General features: G+C 43.2%; 1 protein-coding gene across 8 annotated transcripts in view; it reads left to right on the top strand.

Annotated features, from left to right (window-relative positions):
- The window catches only part of USF3 (upstream transcription factor family member 3), a 34,451-nt gene extending 9,420 nt beyond the window's left edge, over positions 1-25,031 (top strand). Inside the window, exons 1-7 of one of the 8 annotated variants that reach the window (XM_059838111.1) lie at positions 1,810-2,113; positions 3,967-4,017; positions 4,589-4,653; positions 6,591-6,619; positions 8,952-9,034; positions 10,034-10,130; positions 11,215-25,031. In XM_059838111.1, the coding sequence (XP_059694094.1) occupies positions 4,000-4,017; positions 4,589-4,653; positions 6,591-6,619; positions 8,952-9,034; positions 10,034-10,130; positions 11,215-17,684 (6,762 nt within the window). In that variant the 5' untranslated portion in view covers positions 1,810-2,113; positions 3,967-3,999 and the 3' untranslated portion in view covers positions 17,685-25,031. Of the gene's footprint in view, positions 1-1,809; positions 2,114-2,342; positions 3,755-3,966; positions 4,018-4,588; positions 4,654-6,590; positions 6,620-8,951; positions 9,035-10,033; positions 10,131-11,214 lie in introns of those variants that run through there. The other 7 variants (XR_009485277.1, XR_009485276.1, XR_009485275.1 and 4 more) reach the window with 7 other exon arrangements.
- The last annotated feature ends 697 nt before the right edge of the window (positions 25,032-25,728 follow it).

Genomic DNA, 25,728 nt, shown 5'->3' with positions numbered 1-25,728 from the left:
TGATGCAGAAGAGTGGAATGGCTATACTAATTTGAGGAAGATTGTTTTGTACAGCCAAAGATAACAGATTGGAATAATTATTTTCTTTTTTAAAATTAACATTTAGTTTGGAAACAATTAATAAATAAGGAGTGAAAAATAATGCCAAATAAAATAATCTAAATTAACTTTTGTATTTGCTGAGTGCATGTTTTGAAGAAGATATTTCATAAAATTTGCTAAATACTACCTGGAAAGATGGGTGGTATACAAGAAGATGTTTAAATAAATTGGTTTTCAAGTTTTATACCCTATGTTTCAGAACTATAGAAGAGATTAAATTATGTTAAATTTAAATCTTCAGAACACAAAGCATCCTTTAATTTCTGAGGATGACATTGCATTTAAATTCAAATCAATATTTTAGGTTGATGTTATGAAAGCTGTTAACTACATAAAGCTTAAGGGAAGCTTGGTATTAAATAAATATAAATGACAAGTTACTGCTTCTTCATCTGTTTTAAGAATTTGGATTTTGCTACATTTTCTCTGCAGATGACATCCAGCTGAGTTAAGTGAGCATATTTCATGAGTGAACTTAAAATACATTTGTCTCTGAGCTTTTGAGGCAAGTTCATGTCTTCTGCTTTAGAGAATCCATGGAGGCATCTTGCCATGAAGAAGCAATACTTGATGTGGAACAAGTAAAGGGAAACCCACAGTCAAAAGTCTGGTCAACAGCTGAGGGGTAGAAATGGAGGCAGTGTAAACATTCATCAGCCCTCAGAAATCTCCACCTAGGCACTATTTTTAATTTCTTTTTAATTCACAAAGCCCATATTTTAAAAAAATCTCCTCCCTCTTATTGCCAGCTTCAGCTGTTCTGTGGAGTATCAAATAAAATGCAAAGGTTTCAGTCCTTGCAGAATAAGAATGGGAAAAAACAGCTTCAGTTCACCGTATTTCTCATGGTACAATCTATCAGTAGAAAGCCCAGAGTTTCATACAGGTTGTTTAACAAATTTAACCACCTCTTTTCAGTGGAGCTCACAATAAACTAATTGGTTCATTAGATAATGTGTACAGCCTTGCTTTTTGCTATCAGGACCATGAAAGTGGGAGCATTGGTTGAGTGGTAAATTGAAAAACCTCACCTGAAGTAATTCCACAGTCAAGTGAAATTAGGGTAACAGTCATGGCATTCCTGTGCCATGTCTTCTATATGAAATGGGCTGCAGATCCCAGTGGAAATGAAACATATAAAATGCAGACTTTAGGTTTACATTTGTGAGGCTTATACATTCAGTGGGGCAGCAAATGGCTTGAAATATGCAGGGAACAGCATCACTTGGAAGAAGTTTACTGATATCATTTTTTTAAAAAGGGCAGAGGAGAAAAAAAGAAGTGGGGTCTTTGACATGTAATAAAGACTTTCTGTTCTTTTTCAGGATCAAAAAATAGAAACTGTATTAATAAATAACAGCACAAATTTTCACTAAGGCCTTGTCTATCTTCTAGAAAGCTGCATACAATGAGTTGCTGAATCATTTTGGCATCTGCTCAGCATGAAGAAATAAGGCAATTGGAATATTGTGTGTATCATGACTTTGGGAGATAGAGATGGCTGCTGTTAAGAAAAAGAACTTTGCTGAGTGGACACAGAAGAAGCCAAAATGTAGGAGTAAGGAGATCTCATGTCAGGAGGGAGAAAGGGGTGCTCTGACTTAGGGCAGGGGGAAGATGGGGTTGTGAATGTGTTCCAGGCTGTGCAGCTGGAGTCAGAACAGCCATGTCTGTTCTGGGGAAGGGTATTTGTGGGTGAGTGGGTGCTTCTTTACTCCCTTACCTTCACACAGTTGTGCTTCATCTGTAGCCCTGCGTGGTAGCTGGCCATCTAAATCCACATTAATGCTTTCTTTGTTAAATACACTGCAGTACAGAAATAGTCCTTTGGTTATCAAGCTGTATAAATTTGCACAATTAAAAAAATACTGTTGCTTGGTAAGTCCACCAAAACTAAGGCCTTTTTTATCTGTTTGCTCTGATTTCCAGCATATTTGCTATGGTCTCATACTGCCCAACAACAGACACATCAGCGCTGTCTTTATAGGTGGTGCAGAAATCAAGAAACAGGGTATGTGACTGCCACATGATACAATCCAGCATCTTCCTTTTTCTCAGCATGTTTGAGAGCTCTGCTTTACCAGAGCTGTGTCCATGTGCTCACATCCTCACTAAACAGAAACAGTACTGGACGCAGTGAATTAAATGACCCCATTGCCCCCTTGAGTAGTTATTTCACCTGCTACACAAGGTGCTGCCCCAGTGAGTGTAGTGTCACCAGGCAGCTGCTCTGTTTCTCTGTTTCTCCTGTCTTTGCTGGGAGCCTTAATTTATACAGGTTCTGCTGGGCTGCTTTGGCACACTGGGAGCTGCTGAAAGGAAGTGTGCTGGCCTCAGTCACTCCCTGTACACCTGAACATCTCTCTGGTTGCCAACAGCATCCAAGAGGGCTGGGCTCTAACCAGGTTTTGGGGTTTTTTTATAATCAAAACCACTAATCTGCAAAGGTCTCCCAGTTAACCCTTTCATCGTGAGTGAATGCAGGTAGAATCAGTGAGTAAGTCCTACTGACCATCACCAGCTGTACCCAGGAGGGATGAGTTAGAGATGCCTTGGGTGGGAAATTGGCTTTCCTGGCTTTCAGAGTTGTGAGTGCTTACTAACTTGGACAACCTGGCATAACAACTGGCTTACTCTTACTACATATAAACTCAAATAAGTTTGTTAGTGAAGTAAGCTAATTGGATTTAAAGGAGAAGAAATCTTGTTTTTAAGATGAGGTAACACAATTTATAAGAGTGTGCAGAAGTCACTACTGCTTTCTCCCACAATAAAAGACTGTTAACTCTGTCAGGTGTTTTCATAATTTATGCAGGGGATGGTCAGGTGAGCACAGAGAAAGCAAAGTCCATGGAGGGATATAAATAGAAAGTGATGTATTCCCATTGCTGGGCTGGAGAGGTCTGTGGTGGCTGTGCTTAGATAGGCTGTGTGTAACACATAGTGGGGCAATGGAATGCTGTAACTCAGAGAGGATTGTGTCCAGTTTTGTGATGGTGTGGACACTGTCATGTAGGTGGAGTGGAATTATGTTCCTGAAATCTTCAGGCACTTTGAATTTCCTGAGTTGGATCTATTCATACGTTGTTTCCTGATTGCTTTATTTTATGGTTTGCCAACATCTTCCAAGTCTTCCCTGGAACGGAGAAAGTACTTCAAGATTAGAGTGGTAAACAGCATCAGCCCTAATGTTTCTCCTCCTCTAATCTTGCTGCAGTGCAATCCTGCTGAATGCACTACACTCAATTAACTTCTAGAGTATAAAGGCAGGAAAGCAGTATCTGAAGTACAATACAGATTATTTCTGTTAGTTTGACACACACAGGTGTGTGCACAGAGCACTTTGTGAAGTGTATGCTTCAGTGCTTTGGGAGCTCCATAGATGTCTGGCTTTCTGGTTTGTAAGGATATTATTTTGGGGGTTTGTTTTTGAAGTCAGTGCCAGTAGTGGTAGGCTCAGTTTACATTAAGAACTGCTTGGTGTTTAAAGTTATATTAAAAACCACCTCCACTTCCTTGCAGTTCAAACAGACAAAAAATACCCTAAAGATATGAAGTCTGTGAAAAGAAGCCAATGAGCTTTTGGGGAGGAGCCAGAGAAAGGTGAAGCCACAAAGAATTTGAGGGCCCATGGGAAGACTTGCAATAACAGGTTGGTTGGTGAGAGAGTGAAAGGAAATGTGAAAGTAAATACAGAGCTCAGACATATCAAAAACCAGATCTATTTTTTCCTGCTGTCATCTATGGTATACTTACGTTACTTGCTCTCTAAAATCCATTTCACTGGCAGATATGTGTTCAACCATCATTAACTTAATCTCATATTTTGTGTATTTTTATAATGTTTTTGTTTGTCAAATACAGGCTACCAATCTGTTCAAGATGAGGACGAGTTAGATGCAATTCATTAGGCTGGTATGCATAACTTTATTTTAGCTGAATTTTACATATCTGAGAGCTTAGGGGTGTCAGTTTTGGTTGTTTTAAGGTGCGCAGTAATTTAATAGCAAGTAAGCTTTGTAATCTGCTACATTAAATTTGTAGTTAATGAAATGTCCTGATTGTAGCTTGTGTTTTGCTTAGCATTCATACCTTATTGTGAACTGGGAATTGAATGCATATTCAGTGAGGAAGGGCTGATTAGAGAGAGTTCAGCTGTTCCTCCTCCCATTTGAAAAGCAGTCATATTCTTAACTATCCTTCTTGTTTGCTGAAAGTGGTTGGAATTATAGTAGTTTTTAAATTTAAAGTGATTGAGGAAATGGAAACCAGTTCATCACAGACAGGTTTTGCAAAACATCTCGATAGGTAACGGCCTAATTTTTAATGTCACAAAATCAGCTGCTCTGAGTCAAGGGTATGGACTTGTGCCTACACTGTAGTAGGGCCCCGTCCCTGTGGTCCAAGGCAAAGCCATGTACATGTCATGGGCTAAGGATTCAGAAAAGTGCAGGAGTTGTTAATTCCTTGCATGATTTTTTCTCAGGCTCTCTTCTCCGAAACCATGCCAGAGATGACAGAGAATGAGACACCTACTAAGAAGCAGCATCGGTGAGTTCTGTGGGAAAATGACTATTTCTTAGGTCTGTAGTCTGCAGTCACATTGCAGTTACAAAGTTTCTAGCTAAAAGTTTGGCAATAGGGGTGTGGACAAGAAGTTCTGTGTGTTCATCCAGGTCGATCCAAAAGTTACTATTTTGCCCTGTCTATGCCAACCTATTAAAGATATATCTACCTGGGTCACTTAGGCAAAAGAGATTCTTTTATTATTTAACTGACTATTCTGATGTGTAAAGCTGCATTGCTACCTTGGTTAGAGCACAGCCTCTCTTTTTGTGGAGGCTCCTTGTAGATATCAGGGGTAACTATACTAATTTTGACAGGGTCATTTAGATCTCCTCCTCAACTCCCAGTGGAATCTGGATCTTCCATCTCAAATCTCTGCAGGACCTCAAACTGCTCCTTGAGGTTGTACAGCAACACTATGACCAAACTTCGTAACAAAGTGATTCAACATTCACTAGAACTTTTCCAGAGTGTTGTTCCTTTGTATTAACATGGGTAATCTAATACCTGGTTAGTAGGGGAGTTCTCCAGTCCTTAGTTAAGTGCAGCATTCATCTTAGACTAGGTAACCATGTAGAATATGATTTATGATCCGGGAAAGGTCAGAGAGAACATTGATTTGTCCTACAGAAGGTTTTTCAGTCTTCGCAGATTTCGTGCTCTTTCTTGGCTGACTCACAGACTATTTTGTGTTCTGTAATGGTAATGTCAACCAAAGGACAGCTGCGTCTGTCCAGTCCTTATATTCTTGTGCATATTTAGTATTAATGTTCTTTAAGCATTATTTCTTAGCAGATGTCTCTGGGTCTGACCTGTAGCAGTAACATTACAGTGTCATAATCCTTGTCCAAGTTACTGTAGGTGCATGCTGTCTTTAGTGAGTTACCAGAAATCAGAATCAACTCAAAGCACAAAGGATATACTGTGCCTCGTGGTAATCACACATGTCTTCCACATGTATCATGCATTCTTACCTCAGATTCCTCGTTACATCTGGACTGTTCTGTAACAGTTAAAAAGGACAGCAGAAGGTGCTACTCTGCTTTTTGCATACCCCAGGAGATACCTAGGCTGAGAGTGTGCTGCTGGACAGAAGCTTTTTGAAATTGTTTTTTTCTGGAATTTTCCTTTTTCCAAAAAACACGTGCTTTGCTTTACTGTACTTCCTGGAAGTATTTGTCTTAGTGCATGTGTATAGTGCATCTTATTTATATATTTGAAATTTACTGACTGCCAGTAAAGCAATTTGGGGCATTGCACAAGGATTGTTGTCATCAGTCCAGTAGTCCCAGGTGAACATATGAAACCAAACACAGCCCTCACATGTTGAAATCACACTTATTCAGAATTTTGAGACATTAAAGAACAACAGCTGCAGAGGAAAGGCAGCTGCAGAGGAACAGTCTTTTTTGGTTTCTCTCGCAAGGGAAGCCTTTTGACACCAGAAGTTATGATGTTTGAAGGCAATGTGGCTGGAACATCAACTTGCATGGTAAAGTTTTCTCCTGTTTCAGTGATCCAGTAAATGTAAAAGCAACATTTTAGACAAATATTTAACCGTCTTGTTCCTCAGAAACAAAACTATTTTTAAAAAATCTTTGGCCTTTTTGAACACTGCATAGTATAACAGGAACATAAAAACCCAGCTCTCCATTATAAATATGTACCAATAATCAAGTGGAATATTGCACTGTGACTTGTATTGCAATTGATTTAAGACTGAACGTGAACAAATTTTTTGTTAGAAACTGTTTAATACCAATGTCTAAGAACATCTGATTGTGACTTCTGCTGTTCTAGTTCACAGAGTAGACTATAATTAGTATTTTTAGCTGTAATATCAAAAATGAAAGAAATATTTGTTTGTATGCAGATTTTTAACCTTCAGTTTCACATGAGTCTTTTCCCTTTATGTTTCACAGGAAGAAAAACCGGGAGACACATAATGCAGGTGGGAACATCAAGCTTTGCTGTTTGCTCTGGAAATAAGCACAGACACTTTGGAGTAGTAAAACATACTTTGCATGAGGAGGTTCCCCCATAGGTGTTTAGTACACTGAAAAAGCCTCACCCTACCAAACACCTTTCTGTGTCCTTGCATAAAGTAACTGAGCAGATTGTTTCTAGTTTGCTGGTTTCCACAGTACAAAGTTAAAGTATGAGGGAGCACCTGCCTTTCCAAGGCCCATAAGTGAAGAAGTAAACTATTTCAACTGTGTTCAGTTCCAAAGAAAAACAACTGCACAGGCATTCACATGCAACCAATATCCACCTGTGTCAAAACAGAGACAGGTGTCCTACCTGAGAGCTTTAGAGGCTCCCTGGATTGGAAGTATTCCTCCAACCTATTCCTAAGGCACCCTCTTGGATGTTGAGACCCCAGAAATTCTGTGCAAATGTTGGCTGTGCGTTGCAGGAGTCACATCCCTTGGGCAGCACACACTCAGTTTCTAGTGCCAGTGGCATCTTCTACAAGTAGGAACAGAAAGATGGACTGGGGAGGAGTCTGGCAGGCTTTGGGCTGGCTTATCCAAAGAAATTGATTGCAGTTCTTCTTTTTTTCTGAGCAGCAGTATCACGTGATCTTCACAAACTCAGGTGGAAAAAGCACTGAGCAGTTTCCATGTGAAACCTGTGCAGTGCTGTGCTTGTTGAGTGTGCTCAGGGTGTGGCCAGTTTCTTAAGAATTAAGAAGAATCAGGAAACAGTCTAATCAAGTTTACTTCTAAAATGGTTGGCCTCATTGGAATTCCCAGTTCCTGTTTCACTGGTTGATAGCTTTCCAAAATCTTTATCACCTGGGCTGAACTCTGCAGTATGTGAACTCTGCAGCTCCTTCCAAGCCTATACTTTCTCAGTCATTAATACATGGAAAAGCTGATGAAAGCATTGCAAATACTACCAAAACAAAAGAGTAGCACTTCACCAGCACTGTGATATGTGTATGTATTAGTAAGATATATAAGGATTAAATCCCAAATGTCCTGTGTTTTAATTTTTACAGAGGTGCTCTAATTTATATAGTAAATTTCTTGCAGAAGAAACTTTGTCTTGCTGTGTTTAGTGTATTTAGGCCTGTCTCTGTCAATGCCAGCAATCTCTCCTGAAATTCAAAAAAAAAATTGTTTGAGAAAGGTAAATTGAAGTGACAGGCTACTGAAATAAGACTATTTAAATTAAATTAACGAGTCTTTTGTAACAGAGCAAAATTAAATACACTCATCTGCAGGTCACAGTTTGTTTCTGTGTGCCACCAAAAGCAGAGCAACTGCACAAATCAAAAGGTTCATTCAGCATCATAAACAACACAATGGTTTGAGTCCTGACAAAGCCATGATAGAACTTTTTCCTTTTTTTTTTGAAAAAAGACATCCAATCGTTTTAAGTTTGCATAGAACATGAAAATATTTCAGAAAAATAAATAGCTACATGAGAGTTAACTATATTTGAAAGAGGCTGACTGTGGTGGATGGAAAACAGAGATACTGTCTGTAGAAACCACTCCTGGACTTACAGTGTAGGCCCTTTCTGCCAATATTCAGACCAATTGAAGAGGTAAATGGTATCACTAGAAGATTATAAATGAAGCATTTTCTGACCTTCTCCAAAATAGGTAATTCATTGGAACTACTCTCCATTCAGTATTTTCTTTACTCCCAGCCAGTTAGACCTTATGGAACAGTTAAACCTTTGGACACAAAAAATAGTAACTGATCATCCATATACCTAGAGCTTCAGCTATGTTCAGTGTTGGCTGGCTCCTCTGTTAATATAAATTTAAAATTAAGCCTGAAGGCTGGTAAAATCTACATTATTTCTCTTTTGCTGCTAAATTTGACATTAGAATTTAAGAGGTGTGGGTTTGCTTCCCAAATCTGAAACTGATTCTTTTCATAATCTTTGTTCATTTGCTTTCTGTATGCATAAATTTAATCAATTTCAAATTTAATCTGCCTTATGAAGAGAGTGTCATAAAACTGTGTTAGAAAGCAGTTGCAAAACCTGAATTTTGAGTTGTAGGAACTTTACTTTTTCATGAAGGGGTCTAAAATATCCCCACCTTTTAAAGGCATAGCTATTTACATTCGGGCTCTTTGATTCCACTGAGTATTTATTTGATAACTGAGGTTTACTTTAGAGGAACATTTTTCCTCTCTCAAGTTACTCCAGGCTCCAATGTGTAATGAAATAATGTATTTCTGAGCCCTTACATTATCCTGCTTGTGCTGCTGTTGTGCTGACTTGCCCAACCAGATGACACAGTACATATTGGTTTTGCTTAGTGGAGAGACATCGAAAGAAGAAGATTAATGCTGGGATAAACAGAATTGGAGAACTCATTCCCTGCTCTCCAGCACTTAAGCAGGTGAGTGTGCATACAAGTTTCCTGTCGAATGTCCAAATGTTTCTTTATCTGTAGAAGTCTAAATACTTATTTTACTATTTGCATTAGCAAGAAGACAAAACTGTGTCTGTTATTAGTATTTTAAAAACTACTTGCAATAGAATTCCTACTTGGAAGTGCAGGGTCAAATGAATGTAGTTACACAGATTTTGAGCATTTCATTTGAAAGTGTTGCATATGACTGCTTATTTTTGTCATCCTTCATATAATGGCTTGAAAGCAATTCAGAAACTGAAATTATAATAATAGTACTTTAAGACACTCTTCTTGCAAAAAATGAAGCAAGACAAATGCTTTGAGGTTGATGCACAGAAGCATCTTTTTCAAGATAGAGGAATCCCTAGCAGAGACTGTTCTTATTGAACAGTAGAAGAAATTAGGAAGTGAACAAAGGTTTTGCAGACAGAATAAGCATAGTTTCATAAAAAGATGATTGTGGATGGGTCATTTTCTCTTCCCATATTCCCTAGTATACTACTTTCAAAATTATGCATGTATCTCCCTGGATAGTTGTTCCATGTTTCTTGCCTTTCTAATAAAATATTTACAAGGCAGTATCCTGGAAATCTCATGTGGTGTGTATGTTTATTAGTGAACATGAATTTTAGGCTGATCAGCAAGAAAGGATGCTGCGTGTTCAGGATCTGTGGCCTTAGTATCTACCTCTGGGCATCAGAAAGTGTCAGCTCTAGCACTGGAAATGTTACTCTGTAAAATCTCAAGGCAATTTAGGGTCAGCATCACTCACAAAACCTGTAGTTTCATCTTACAAAAGCAACCAAACCAAAAAGCAACCTCTAAAAAACTCAACCCAAACCAGAAGAAAACAAACTCCACCCAGTGATATTCAGAGCATATTTTTAAAGTAAAAACCTCTTGGAGAAAGTGCAGCCTCATCACTAATGGATTTACAAATTCTAGACCTTTCTCCTAATTTCATAGGTGTGTTTGCTTTTACAGAGCAAGAACATGATCCTGGATCAGGCCTTCAAGTACATAACAGAAATGAAAAGACAGAATGATGAACTTCTGTTAAATGGAGGGAACAATGAGCAGGGTAAGTACAGGGGCTGCTGGGGGCTCCAGAATGTCTGTCCCTCACTTCTGCTGTGTCTCTATACTGACTAACAACAAAGCCTGGAACCACAAACAGGAATCCCAAGAAATTATGCACATACAGGAAAAATACAGCTGCTTAGCATATCTTGAAACAAAAAGCCAACAGAATGCCCGAGTGTCCTGGCTCATAGCTATCAGATAATGAAGCAACTGCATTGTGATGTAAAGTAATTACAGAGCATTACAGGTGATGTGGCATCATCTGGTAAATTCTGCCCCAGTTTTTTCTACTGTAGTGAGCAGAATGATTTCTGACAAACTTCAGCTAGATTTTTTTCATTGAAAAGATGAAGTTTTCTTCATTCGTAAAGCTTTTTTTTTTTAAATTTGAAAAGCTGTAAAAGTTATGACAGCTCATTTTATAAAAATATAATGCATCATATAAAATTTACTTGAATAGATGTGTAACAGTACAGTGATGGAGGTGTGACAGAAATAATGGCAGGGCTAATGTTGTGGTTTGTGATTTTTATTTTTGCTTTATTGTGATTTTCCCAGTTTGGTGAGCTGTCTCCCAAGTGCATTGCCAGTTTTTGTGGCTTTACATGAGTGCTTTGCATTTCATTTTATCTGTAATTTTTAGATTTACTGAAATTTAATTCTTATGGAAAGCTGTAAGCTTATCAATTAAAACAGTTTTGGTGTTTGCAAAAGAGCAGGGAAAAGAAAAAGATGATTGTGCTTGTCTTTCCTTCAGAAATTAAACAATTTTGATTAGCATTCAGTTTCATCTGGGTTAGTCCTAGTGCTTTTTCCTAAGTAATTTGATATATCCTGCTATTGGTAATGGAATAGTCTGTGAAATTCATTCACTTTCCCATTCAGTAGAGAGACTTGTCAGGATAAGAGCACATAGGTTGTGCTAACCATTTGAAAAGAACATACATTATTAACAATTTATTAAATTTATTTCTACAAATTATTTCATCACTACACAGTGTTTACTCTCTAAATCATGTGGTAATGTTATTTCATTATTTGCTCTGGTGCTGATGTAATGGATTGCTCTCACTCTTTTGTAGCTGAAGAGATAAAAAAACTCCGGAAACAGTTGGATGAACTGCAAAAGGAAAACGGGAGATACATCGAGCTACTGAAAGCAAATGATATTTGCTTATATGATGACCCTACAATCCACTGGAAAGGAAACCTCAAAAATGCCAAGGTGTCAGTTGTTATTCCCAGTGATCAGGTTCAAAAGAACATCATTGTCTATTCAAATGGGACTCAGCCCAGTGGAAATAACCAGGGAGCATCTGTGCAGGGAATAACATTTAATGTCAGTCATAATTTACAAAAGCAAACAGCCAATGTTGTGCCAGTTCAGAGAACTTGCAACCTAGTGACTCCTGTGACGATTGCTGGTATTTATCCCACAGAAAATAAGCCTTGGTCACAACCTACAGTTTCTCCACTGGTTTCTGCTCAGACAGCTCCAGCAGGGAATGTTCTTGAGCTCTCCACCCCGGAGAACGAGCGAGGTGTGCCCACCGCTGCTCCTGCCAGCTCACAGAGCACACCTCGGCCTGCAGCAGAACAGGAACTGCAATGTTCTTCAAGTAGTGCACCACAGAATGAGCAAAATCCCCCCAAAAGTAAAAGTGATGAGGAGGGCACGAAATCAGCAAAGAAAACACTCCTGCAGGGAACCAGCCTTCCTTCCAGTGCCTCCATGGAAGCCTCCCAAGGTCAGCAGGTGAATGCAACTTGCTCAAATACACACAATTCTAGGAGTGACCTCCAGGAGAGCTGCACGGTTTCAACCACGGACACAGCTTGTGTGCCACCTGTGAGACCCTCTGCTGCAGAGAGCTGCTCTTCTGCGAATGTCCCCAAAAGTACGGACGTGGTCAGCAGCGCTGGCATGCTGGCGACGTCTGCAGCAGAAGGAGTTAAGGCTGTGACAGCAATAAGCACTCTGGCTGCCAGTCCCTTGGAGAACTGCTGGTCTTTTTCAGGCTCTTCAGGCGTTGGCACTTCAGACTTGAAAAACATGAGTAGCCTTAGCCGGATGCCTTCAGCTGGGAACACACAGACCACGTGGACAACCTTGCAGCTGGCAGGAAACACGGTTCAGCCGCTGAGCCAGACGCCATCCGGGATAATGACTGCCCTCCTCAACGAGCCAGTCAATGGTGCTGGGGCTGTTTCTTCTGCCCACAGCAGGCCTTTGACTACAAGTATCAGTTTGCATGCTTCTCTGCCTGGGGATGGCCAGGCAGCTGAACAGATTGTAGTTACTTTGCCCTCGTGCCCACCCGTACCTATACAGCCTTTAATCAGCCAGCCACAGGTTAAAGCTCAGGCTCCAGGAAATATCCTTCCATTAAACTCAGCTATGCAGGTGATTCAGATGGCTCAGCCAGTCGCCTCAGCTGTGACAGGAGCACCAGCTAACCAGAATGTCATCATTCTCCAGCCTCCAAACCCTGCTCCGTGCCCGCCCATTGTGAGAGCGGAAGTTCCCAGCCAAAATGTTAGTCAGCAAATTGTAATTATACAAGCTGCAAATCAGAATCCTCTTCCCCTCCTCTCTGCTCAGCCTTCTGCTTCTGTAAGAGTTCCCATGAATGGGCCGACTGCAGTTGCCAACTCCAGCGGCACCATGCAAAATGCCTCTCTTCCACAGACTTTTGGAGGGAAACACCTTGTCCATATATTACCAAGGCCATCTTCTTTGCCATCTTCTAGCTCTACCCAGACATTTTCGGTGACAATGTCCAACCAACAGCACCCTCAGACTATCTCATTAAATGGGCAGCTTTTTGCATTGCAGCCTGTGATGTCTTCATCTGGAGCTTCAAACCAAGCCCCTATGCAAATTATTCAGCCCACCACCAGCGAAGATCCAAATACCAATGTTGCCCTCAACACATTTGGTGCTTTAGCTAACCTCAATCAAAGCATATCGCAAATGGCTGGACAGAGCTGCTTGCACTTGTCTCTCAGCCACCCCACCAATCCTGCAACTGTCAATAACCAGATTGCCACAGTCAACTGTGTGTCATTGCCAACTTCTGTGGCATCTTCAGTGCCTGCAGAGGTTTCGGTATTAACCAGTGCATCTAATTCCATAAACGCTTCCCCGCAAAAAGCGGCTGCTGGCTTGCCATCCAGTGCGAAATCAAAAAGGACAAACAAAAAGCCAAGCACAAAGAAACACCTAACAGTCAATAATAAAGTGTCCTGCCCAGCAGTTCCTTGCAAAGATGCAGGGAAGGTGGACTGTGCTCCTGTGGAAACGGTGGCAAAGCCCTCAGGTGGCAAAGGGCTGCCAGAAAACGCCCCGGCAGTGTCACAGGCTGTAACCACAGCGCCGGCGGGCGGCGCGGCTGCAGCGAGCGGCGTCAGCATCTCTGACTCTCCTTCCAAAGAGGCCGTGAGCCCCAACCAGGCTGTGAAAGCCCCCTCTGCCCCAGAGCCGAGCACGGCAGAGGTGCCTGCCTCCTCACCGCTGGAGTCTGCAGTGTCAGAGCAGCTGCTGCTTGCTCCCCCGCCGGCCAAAGGTGCTGCTCCTCGCCAGCAGGCCCAGGGGTCTCAGAGCCACCCAGCAACTGCCTCTGTCCCGTCAGAGTCTCCCAAACCCTGCGAACCCCCCAACACCTTAACATCCTCTGGTAAAGAAGCACAGGTTACACACTTGCAGGTTGCAAATGGGACTTCAGCAGCACAGAGCAACACAGCAGGTCATACTTCCAAGGCAGGAATGATTTCGGAGTCCTGCAATGTTGCGCAGGATTCCTCAGTGGTAATGCAAGATGCAGACTTGTTAGAAGGACAGGGTCTAACCAAAATGCTGTCTGATCTCACAAAAGAAAGAACAGCTGTGGAAAAAACCTCTTCATTTACTGTTCAGGGGGAGCATTCTAATTTTCCTATGGAAAACTCTAAATCAGCAGAATCAAATGTTGATTTGCCTGAGAAGCAGGAACTCTTGCTGATGAACACGGAAAGTGACGCTCTCTCCCAGCCTCACTCCTGCGTCTCTGATCAGGAAGTAGTCAGTGCTTCCCTTATTACTAGCAGGCAGGCAGACTCCCCCATGTCAACCAGCTCCGGCAGCAGTCGGGGCTTCTCAGTCGCATCTATGTTGCCAGATACCACCAGAGAAGATGTCACCAGCAGCACCTCTACCAGTACCTGTAACAGCTGCACATTTTCAGAACAGACTGACATTGTAGCTCTTGCAGCGAGAGCTATTTTTGACCAGGAAAGCCTTGAGAAAGGTGGAGGGGGAATACAGGTTAACACGAGGGATGTCATCTCTAAGTCTGAGGTTACACCTTTGGAAAGAGAGCAACAGCCTTTTAAACCTCAGTCAGTGAAAGAAAACAACACAGGAGCACTGGAAGCGGCACCAAACAAATTCGGTGCTCATGAAACAGTACAGACAAATGTCGACAGGCAGGTTGAGAAGCCAAGCTGCTCTGTAGCAGGTGTGGAAACATCAAACACTCCTTTGCAGATTTCCACTTCCCAGACACCCAGCATAACCAGTCTAAGCGTGAATAATCTGATACACCAGAGCCGCATTGTCCATCCCCTGGTGAGTTGCTCGGGTTTATCCCAGTCTTCAGAGCCTGCAAGTGTCCCTGCAACCGTGAGCCTCTCCCTTCCATCTAGCACGTACATCAATCCGTCTCCAGGACCTGCTCTGATGAGTGAATATGCTCAGGAACAGCTGAATGCTATCAGGGCAAGCAGCATGCAGGCTCCCCAGCTGCAGGAATCCCACTTAAAGCAGCAAAATCATGAAGGTCGCAAAGACTCTGCCAAGAGGGCCGTTCAGGATGACCTGCTGCTTTCTACAGCAAAGAGGCAAAAGCAGTGCCAGACAGCACCCATAAGGCTCGAGGGGATGGCGCTGATGACCCGGACACCAGAGGGTATTGCTGATCAAACACAGATGCTGGTTACTCAGATTCCTCCTAATTCATCCAACTCAGTGGCACCAGTGAGCAATCAAGGGCATGCTGATGGCCTCAACAGGTTATTCCCACCCAACAGCAATTTCGTACCGCCGGCTTTGAGACAAACTGAAGTTCAGTGCGGTTCTCAGCCACCGCTCTCAGAGCAGCCAGGCCAGGCAGGGCAGCACTTGCAGCCAATCCAACATGTCCCTGCCCAAGGCATCTCTCACCTTCACAGTAACCACCCGTACTTGAAGCAGCAGCAGGCTGGGCAGTTAAGAGAGAGGCACCATTTGTACCAGCTACAGCACCACGTCACTCACGGGGAAAACTCAGTCCACTCTCAGCCCCACAGCGTCCACCAACAGCGAACAATACAGCAGGAGGTGCAGATGCAAAAGAAACGTAATCTCATCCAGGGAACACAAGCTACACAGCTTTCTCTACAGCAAAAACACCATGGAAGTGATCAAACGCGCCAGAAAGGTGGTCAGCCCCATCCTCACCACCAACAAATGCAGCAGCAGATGCAGCAGCACTTTGGAGCTTCCCAGCCTGAAAAGAACTGTGAAAATCCTGCAACAAGCAGAAACCACCACAACCACCCTCAGAGCCATATCAATCAGGATATTATGCATCAACAGCAACAGGATGTTGGCAGCAGACAGCAAGGTTCCGCTTCAGAACACGTGTCAGGGCACAATCAGATGCAAAGGCTTATGACCTCGAGGGGCTTAGAGCAGCAAATGGTGTCCCAGGCCAGTATTGTTTCCAGACCATCCGATATGACATGCACCCCTCACAGGCAGGAAAGAAACAGAGTTTCCAGCTACTCTGCTGAGGCTCTCATTGGGAAGACGCCCTCTAATTCTGAGCAGAGAATAGGAATATCTCTTCAAGGCCCTAGAGTTTCTGACCAGCTTGAAATGAGAAGCTATCTTGATGTTTCTAGAAGTAAAGGGTTGGCGATTCACAATATGCAGGGCCGCTTGTCGGTCGACCACACAGTTGGCTCGGATGTGCAGCGTCTTTCTGACTGCCAGACATTTAAGCCCTCTGGACCCAATCAACAACCGACGGGCAATTTCGACGTGCAGGCTTCAAGAAACAGTGAAATTGGCAATTCCGTGTCCTCCCTCCGGGGCATGCAGTCACAAGCGTTCCGAATCGGTCAGAATGCTGCGCCATCCATAGAGAGGCAGAAGAGACTGCCCTACCAGCCAGTGCAGGGTATTCCAACGGGGAATACCCTGCCATCGAGGGAAAACGAAAACACGTGCCACCAAAGTTTCATGCAGAGTTTGCTCGCCCCTCACCTTGGAGATCAAGTCAGTGGAAGCCAAAGATCAATCCCAGACCATCAAAGGAACACACAGTGCGGTGCCTCCTCCACAATCGAGTACAACTGTCCCCCAGCACGGGAGAGCGTCCACATCCGAAGGGATGGTGATGGCCAGAGCAGGGAAAGCTGTGACATGTCCATTGGGGCAATTAACACAAGGAACAGTTCACTGACTATTCCTTTTTCGAGTTCTTCTTCCTCAGGAGACATTCAGGGCCGCAATACAAGCCCGAACATCTCTGTGCAGAAGTCCAACCCCATGAGGATGACGGACAGTCATGGAACTAAGAACCACATGAATACACCTGTGTCCAGCAATATGCATGGAGTTGTGAGGCCGGCTCACCCTCACCCTGCAGTTTCTCATGGAAACGGCGAGCAAGGGCAGCCTTCTGTTCGTCAGCCAAATTCTTCGGTCACTCAGCGCTCGAGGCATCCTCTGCAAGACAATGGGGGTTCTAAAATACGCCAGCCCGAAAGGAACCGATCCGGAAATCAGAGACATGGAAATGTCTTTGACCCTAGTCTTCCCCATCTTCCTCTGTCCACCAGTGGCAGCATGATCCTCGGGCGCCAGCAGTCCACGATAGAAAAAAGAGGCAGCATTGTCCGATTCATGTCTGATGGCCCTCAAGTGTCCAACGATAATGCAGCCCCTGACCAACACACGCTCTCCCAGAATTTTGGATTCCCTTTCATTCCGGAGGGTGGCATGAATCCACCAATAAACGCTAATGCTTCTTTCATCCCACCGGTCACTCAGCCTAGTGCCACTCGGACACCAGCTCTAATCCCAGTTGATCCTCAGAATACACTGCCATCCTTCTATCCACCCTACTCTCCTGCCCACCCTACCCTCTCCAATGACATTTCTATCCCTTACTTTCCCAATCAAATGTTTCCGAACCCAAGCACGGAGAAGCCGAGCAGTGGAGGTTTAAACAATCGGTTTGGATCCATTTTGTCTCCTCCCAGGCCTGTTGGTTTTGCTCAGCCAAGTTTTCCTTTGCTTCCAGATATGCCACCAATGCACATGACCAACACGTCGCACTTATCCAATTTTAACTTAACTTCTTTGTTTCCAGAAATAGCCACAGCTCTTCCTCCAGATGGCTCAGCCATGTCACCTTTGCTTTCCATTGCAAACACGTCTGCTTCAGATTCTTCCAAGCAGCCCTCAAACCGCCCTGCCCACAATATAAGCCATATTTTAGGTCATGACTGCAGCTCAGCTGTATGAAAATTGGCAGACTGACTTCTGGTCTGTTTTATTGTTTATATATTTAAGAAGAAGGAAGTGGATCATAGTGTCACCCTGGAGAGACCATTCATAGCATCACTGTTGATTTGCCTCAATGTATGTGTATGGTACTTTCCATATTCCGTTGTATTTCCACCCACCTTACTGACTCTAAAGCACCAGTGCCTATAGCAATGCTTACTTACTAGGAAACGGTAAGGATGCAGCATTGAGAGCTGTGCAAATGCTGGTTGTTGATTTTCCAACAATCAGGTTTGATGTCCGGTTGTCCCAAGGTAAGGGCCGCCCTCAGTAATTCGTGGAGTGAGAGCATCCATATGGAGATAGGAAACAAGTGCTACAGGTGTCAGTTTGTTACTGATGTGTTTACCTGACACTGCAGAGGAGCTTGGAATGGTTTGGGTTTCTCTTTTTCCTTTGTAAAATATCTTTAGGAGCTTCAACACAAGTCAAGTCTGTGTTAACCCAGTGCCAACTGGAAAAGGCATTTGTTGTGCAGCTTTTGTCTCAAGCTTGTCACGTACACTTAACTTAAGGCTGACTTTACCTGGTGAAAATGACTTTGTGCTCCCATGGTCAGCAATTAAAAATACTGATTTAGAAAATTTAGATTTCTTTAACCCATGACTTTCTGTTTCTAAGAATCTTGTTTGGATCTGTTTCAACAGTGGCTTCAGTTACTGCTGAACTCAGTGTTTCAGTGTAGCTCACACTCCTGGTGCAGTCAGCAGAGACAGCAGCCTTGCAGCCTTGTTTGTTGCCATTTCATTGTTGACTGCTGCAAGTTACCTCAGGGTGGGTTTTGTACCTTGTTTGGCACCTTCTTAATGTCTTTTTTCCCCCCCTCTCTACTTTTCTTTGGCCCATGCTCTAACACCAGCTCTCTGCTTTCTGTGAGTGACAGCCCTTTGTTGTACCAGGCAGCACATGGGAGGAGGACTGAGCATCCCACAAAATGAGTGGAGATTCCTGGGGGCACAGTTTTTACTTGATATTGCTGATAGGATTGAGCCTGAATTAATATCAGTACTCTGCACTTGAATGCACCTTTTATCTAAACCTGTGTGATTGTGGCTGAAGGAGGAACATGGATGTGTTGAGAGTGAAACACACAGGGAGACATTGGGATTTGAGGAAGGGTGATGTGTTTGTGAATGCATGAGAGATGAGTGAATGTGTGTGCTGGCTGCGTCTCCAGTACTTTCAAAAATCTTGGTCCTAATTCTTTTAAAGGAAAGGGAAGAATTAGGTAAATTTTATTTATTTAATGTCTCTGCATTGTGCTTTTTCTTCTTACAGGGCAGAAATACTTGTCTTTTATGTGTTTGAAAGTACCATTCTGGGTTTGATTCTTCAAACAACATAGTAACTTGAGGTTCTCTGGCATGCAGTCATCCTCTGCTTGTGTGTTGCTCACCAGTGCATCATCTTGTTGCTCCTGGGACCTGTCAGAAGCTCCTGGTGAGGGCATGGGCAGGAGCAGACTCCCTGGGATTTTTTGTTTTGTTCCTTTTTCTTTGAAAGGTGGAAAGGAAGATATTCCTCCATGTCAAAGAACAGGACCCACAAAGAGGGACCTAGAACAGTTTTCCACAGCTTGACTGCCCAGACTTTGGTTTTGCTAAGCCCTTTTACACTGATCCAGGAAAGTAAGGAGGCTTTAACATGAAAAATAATTGGGCTGTGTCTGTAGTATGGCCTGACAACATCCCTACTCTTGTCACCCGCGGTCTGGTGTTTTCCTGCAAGTGAAGTAAAACAGTTCTGATCCTGGTTAGGAATCACAGAATCACAGAATGAACTAGGTTGGAAAAAACCTTTGAGATCATCAAGCCCAACCTATGACCTAACCTAACACCGCCTCATCAACTAAACCATGGCACCAAGTGCCATGTCCAGTCTTTTTTAAACATGTCCAGGGATGGTGACTCCACCACCTCCCTGGGCAGACCATTCCATTGCCCCATCAATCTTTCAGTGAATAATTTTTTTCTGATGTCTAACCTGAACTTCCCCTGGCACAGCTTAAGAGTGTATCCTCTCACTCTGTCAGTTACTGCCTGGAGAAAGAGACCAACCCCCACCTGGCTACAGCCACCTTTCAGGAAGTTGTAGAGTGATAAGGTCACCTGAGTTTCCTTTTCTCCAGGCTAAACACCCCCAGCTCCCTCAGCCATTCCTCACAGGGTTTGTGGTCCCAGCCCCTCACCAGCCTCGTTGCCTCCTCTGGACGTGTTCAATCAAGCCTCTCAATGTGTTTCCCAAACTGAGGGGCCAGAACTGGACACAGCACTCAAGGTCTCACCAGTGCCAAGCACAGGGGAAGAATGACCTCCCTGCTCCTGCTGGCCACACTGTTCCTGATCCAGGCCAGGATGTCCTTGGCCTTCTTGGCCACCAGGGCACACTGCTGGCTCATGTTCAGTCAGGTGTCAAACAGTACCCCCAGGTCCCTTTCTGCCTGGAATCATGATTTAATTCAGTCGGAACTTATTTTAAGACACTAAATCTAAGTGGTGCATCAGTTCTCTGTTTCTTATAAATAAGTGAGTATTTCAGTTCACAGCAAGGCAGTTTCTGCCACAGTGCAGTCACCAAGTGGCAGCCACTGGCCCGTGCAGGGGGCAGGGTTAGGAGTGAGTCAGTTCTCAGCCTCAAACCAGCTCAGCCAGCTGCAGGTCTGGGTGTGCCCTGGGGAGACTCTTGATTAAAGGGGTGTCTGTGGTGCAGGAAGTCTCAAAGGGTCTGCCTCAGTGGTGAGGTGAGCTCTGTAACAGTGGCTGTTCCATGGGTTATGGATGGTAGGGATGGGGATTGGAGCAGCAGGCACTCTGTGGTCACACACACTTGTCTGGTCTTTGAGGAGGGAAGCAAACACGCCCATTCTTGCTCTGTTTAAATGGAATTGTGTGTGCAGCAATGGCTTTCAAGACAAACTAGTGAAAAATTAAGCCCTGGCTTCTAGAACTTTATATAAAAAGATTCTAATCCCACTCATCATTCCAGACATTCAAAGAAAATCATATTTGTTTCCTCTGCTGAGAAAACTACACTACTGATGCCTGTGAAAACTGGAGAGAGCTTATAAACTTAAACCTGTTGCAATATTTGAATGTCCACAGATCCACTTGGCCAGACAGGATTCATCCCAGAGTACTGAAGGAGCGAGCAGGACATACAGCACAACCCTGCTTGATCATCTACAAAAGATCTGGGAGTCTGGACAGGTCCCTGCTGTCAGGACGGTAGCCAGTGTTATTCCAATCTACAGAAAGGGCATGAGGGAAGAACACAGGGAACTACAGACTATGAGAGTCTGGGTTCCTGGAAAAATTGTGAATATTATAAATTAATGAGTATAAATTGTGAATATTATCCTGGGTACTGTTGAAAGGAGTTTTAAGGAATAATGCAGCCATCAGGCACAGGCAGCATGGGTTCACAAAGTTGAAGTCCTGTCTAGCTAATTTGATACTTTTCTGTGATAAGGTCACCCACCTAGTGGGTGAAAAGAAGGCAGTGGATGTAGTTTTTCTGCATTTTAATAATGCTATGGATACTGTCCCTCACAGCATCCATCTGGACAAGCTGTTCAGCTGTGGGATTGACAGGTTGATGGTGTGCTGGGTGAAGAGCTGGCTGAAGGGTAGAGCTCAAAGGGCTTACAGTGAGTGGGGCTATGTCTGGCTGGCACCTGGTGGCTCCAGCACTGCTGCCTGGGGCTCAGTTCCAGGGCCAGTTCTATCCATTGTATTTATCACTGATCTGGATACAGAGGCTGAACACACCATTGGCAAGTTTGCTGATGATACCAGACTTGGAGCTGCTGTTGTCAGATGCTTTGGATAGGGATTTGGATGGACAGGAAACCTCCCTGACATGGAAAGTGCAGAGGGAGGTGCTGATCTCTTCTCCCTGGGATCCACTGATAAAACACATGGGAATGGCTCAGAGGAGCAGTAAGGGAGGTTCAGACTGGACATTGGGAAGCATTTCTTTACCAGGAGGGTGGTCAGACACTGGAACAGGCTTGCTGGAAAGGTGGTTGAGGCCTCAAGCATGTTTAAGAGGCATTTGGACAACATGCTCAGTCCTGAAGTGGATGGAGGCACTCCAGGCAGTTGGAGTGGATGATCACTGTAGGTCCCTTTCAACTGAAATATCTGTTCTGTTTTCTTATTCCTCCATATTTACTGCTGTTGTCTCAAGGTTAATGCAGTCCTGAGTATTCCTGATAGAATATGTCAGCTGTGATTTGTTTGGGTTTTTTTTTTTTCCAGGCTGCACATTATTTTCTGAAGAGGAACTGTCAGTAAACTTTGTAAACTTTCTGTTTACGAAGACAACCTAAACCAGCTCCTCCTTGCTCACAGGATGCCTGCAGTGCAGGCAGTCACTGTTGGGATTTTGCAGGAACTGCACAATTTTGCAGTGAGTGGCTAAGAGGTACTTACTGTGTGACCCTTGCTCTTCTCTGGAGGATTGTATTTTGTTGTGACAGGGCACTTGGTCATCCTCCTCAGGCCTTTTTCTGAAACCTGACGAGACCAGGATGGGGAAATATCATTTCATTCCCCTCCCTGAACATAGGAATTTCTGTTGAAGTTCTGTGTGAGTCTCTTTTCATTCCGTAAGTGACACTAAATGGTCCCATGGCATTGGTGTGGGATCAGGAGACTGCTGTGACAAGAAAGGTGGGCAGACCTCTCTGTGAGGGCCTCATATCAACACATTCATCTAAATTCTGATGTTTACACTGCTGACTGGCCTCTAGATAATTTTAATTAAAGAAAAATTGGATCTGTTGTGTAGCCTTCTGGTGTAATTGCCTGTCCAAGATGGGCTTTGAATGTTGAATCTGGCCTGGTGCTCTGGTTTGAGAGCAGCTTGTGGGTTTCAACTTCTCTCATGTTCATGCTCTTTTGTCTTTAGGAGGAACAGTGGGGGACTGGATATTTCACATCAAAACAGAGAAAATTAGATAATAAATTATTGTAAATTTTTAATTATTAAATTCTTTGGTGTTTTCCTTGTCACTGTAGAGAAATCCCGCCTGCCACTCCACAACCACAGGGCTTCTTGCACTTGGTTGTGTAGGTCGGTTTGTGGCACTGACACGTTGGTGTCTCAGTCCTTCCCCAGCCTCAGGCTCTGCTCTCAGGAAGAGGAGCAAATGCAACATCTTCTGAGTCCTTCTTTTCTTAGTTTTCCTTTCCCCTCCCACTGAACCTGTTGTGCTCAGCTGTCAGGTTGATGAGGCTGACCTTACCTTGATCTGTGCTTGGAGAGGGCAGCTTGAAAAAGGAGCTTCTGCAGATGGAATGATTCTGGTTTACTCGTTATGAAAACCATTTGACAAGCAAACACATTTTCTTCAGCAAGCATCAATGACATCAATTTTCTTATTCTCCTGAGGACTACCCAGCAATTTACGGTTCCCTTGTTTTTCAAGATATACTTGGAAGAGATTTTGTGAGTTTAACTGTGATTTGTTAGCTTGAGAATAGCATTTTCTCTTCCATAGTACGTTTTTCAAGGTTACTTACACAGGGTTTGTTTTGGCTTTGAAGGAAGGAAAAATACCCAGTACAGCTTAATTTAGAAAAATCAGCAGTGGAAGGGAAAGTTGGGCACTAACTCTGGGGTGGGACTGCCACAGCTGACAGGCATTGTGTGGCTCTGGGTTTCAGCTTGGCCTAAATCACTTCAGCAAACAATAGTAAATAATATTGGGCTGGATTGCATGTATGTCCATATTAATCCCTTAAACAGCCTAGGAGAGTAAGAGCAGAAATAGACTACTTTGAAAGCAGGCAATAAAATAGTAATTTGTTAATATTTATATACCTTTTTCTCGAGAGAAAGGACCTCATTTAGGAACAGTTAAAGAAAAAGAGAACTGGAGTGATTTGAGCTGGGGGCTGGAATGGGTTTTCCAGCTCAGACTTACAGCTTGTCACTGTGCTGCTGCCCAGGAGGAAGAGCACCTCTCTGAAGAAAAGTAAAAGCAGGTGCTAGTCCCGAGCCTCCAGAACTTTGCACAGATTTCCTACTGCACTTTAAAGCTCTGCTGCTGCTACTGTGGTTGGTGTCTGTAGTGCTGTTGCAGGAAACAAGTCATGTGGCAGGGCAACTTGCAGAGGCCATTGCTGGAGAAGAGGGGCCATTTAATTATTTCTGGTCTCCTGTTGTCTTTTCACCTTTTCTGAGGTACTTGTGCAGTCCTGGCTCAAGGACTCAGTCAGACTCCCACTGTTCTGGATGCTGAGTGTGCTAAAAGCTGTCATCTCTTGCTGTTCCTCTAGTAAGTTTCATGCTCATCACTTTAATAATGGTCTAACTTCCCCTGGCAAGACAGAGTAGCATTGGATCTGTTTGTGCCAGATCAGTCCCATTTGTTTTGTTTGCTGATACAATGCTATAAGGAGATCCATTCTTTGCTGTCACCTGACCTGCTACCACCTCCTGCTGTTCCCTTCTCCCCTGCCATCATCCAGCATGGGTAGCAGACACAGGTTTGTGTGAGGGTGTTTTCAATTTCCTACTGCCTCTGCAATCCACTCATTGGAAACCTCAGAGCACAAGGCATTATTCCCATTGAGAGAAAGTTCCTCTGTGAACTAGTGAAAGATTTAGCAGAGGTTTTTGGACCTGACAGTACAAATTCATACTCTCTGTGAGCAAGCCCTGCTTAGTTACACAGACACCATTTATTATTTGCTGATACCAGTTTTTCTGAGATAATTTTTTTAAAAAAGGCTTTTTTTTCTGCCTCACCAGAAGTATCTTTATGAGAAGGTTTCCAAGTTTGCAATATGTGCTGCTGTTCTGGCAATCACAAGTGTGAAACAATAGAGCTCATGGGGGGTTGGACCCTGTTCCTGCCTGCTCACCGTGAGAAGGGAAGGAATTATGGATTTTGCCACAGGAGATTAATCAAAGATGCTGTTGCCCTCCACAATGTAAATTATTTATATTCAGTCCAGAGTATTCTGCTGTGCTTCGGTTTTATACAGCTGTAAATGACTTGGACACAGTCCCAGTGGAAAGTCCTTACTATTTTGTAATGGAAAATAGGAACGCTGCAGTAGAAATCTATAATGAATGAACAGGAACATCACCTTCCAATTGTAAATAAGATCTTGCTCTGTTTATTTTGACATCTTTTTACAAATGTGTTGCATTCAGGTGTAAATATCCCAAACCATGATCTTGTTCAGAGTTCTGAGATTTCTATTGTTAAATGTAATACTTTGTTTAATAGTTGTAATAATTATTTGTATAGATATGAACATGATAGTATTTTATTAAAAAAAGAGAAAACCACTCTTTGAATATTGTGTTCTTTCTTTCCCCCTATAAAGCTATGCCATTCACTCTAAAGTAGAGGTAAAAATAAAAGCTTTGCTTTGAGACTGGGAATTTACAGTCAGTTTTCCACTGATGTACATTCTCTGCATACACCAGAGTTTTGCACCATATTAGCTGGAGATATAAAACTACCTAATTCAGAATAAATAAATACTGATTGTGTAGTATCTAAAAAATACATGGCAGGCGCTGTCCCTGCCCCAGTGACAGTGATAATGTTGAGACAGAACTTCATTGTATAAAATGCTTCTCATCACAGTCCCCTTGCATTGCTTTGAAAGTGGTCTCAGACAGTTGTTTTGTCACAGCTGGAAGCTAAAGGATGCAGTTTGAATGAGAGCAGTACAGAGACCCTGCAAGGTAAGTAAAGGCTTTTTGGGAGATTGCACAATAGTGAAGTTGACAGAATTACTAGGAAACAATTCTTTTCAGGGGCTCCAGAAAACCTGGCTTGTAAACCTCAAAATTTTTGCAGACGTGGAAGTTGTCTTTAGGGAAGGTCTTAATAATAAACTTCAACCTTTTTAAAATTAAGACAGAGGGGCTTTTGTTCCTTCAGTGACAGCCAGTGTATGGTTCAGTCATGGAGGGGAGGGGAAACAGGACACTTTCCTCTTTCACACTGCAGTGCATTCCCCCTGCCTTGGCTGCT

This window comes from Haemorhous mexicanus, chromosome 2 (assembly GCF_027477595.1).
Source record: "Haemorhous mexicanus isolate bHaeMex1 chromosome 2, bHaeMex1.pri, whole genome shotgun sequence".
NCBI classification, from domain to species: domain Eukaryota; kingdom Metazoa; phylum Chordata; class Aves; order Passeriformes; family Fringillidae; genus Haemorhous; species Haemorhous mexicanus.
Note: the sequence above shows the minus strand (reverse complement) of the source record. Positions and strands in the feature narration are given on the sequence as shown.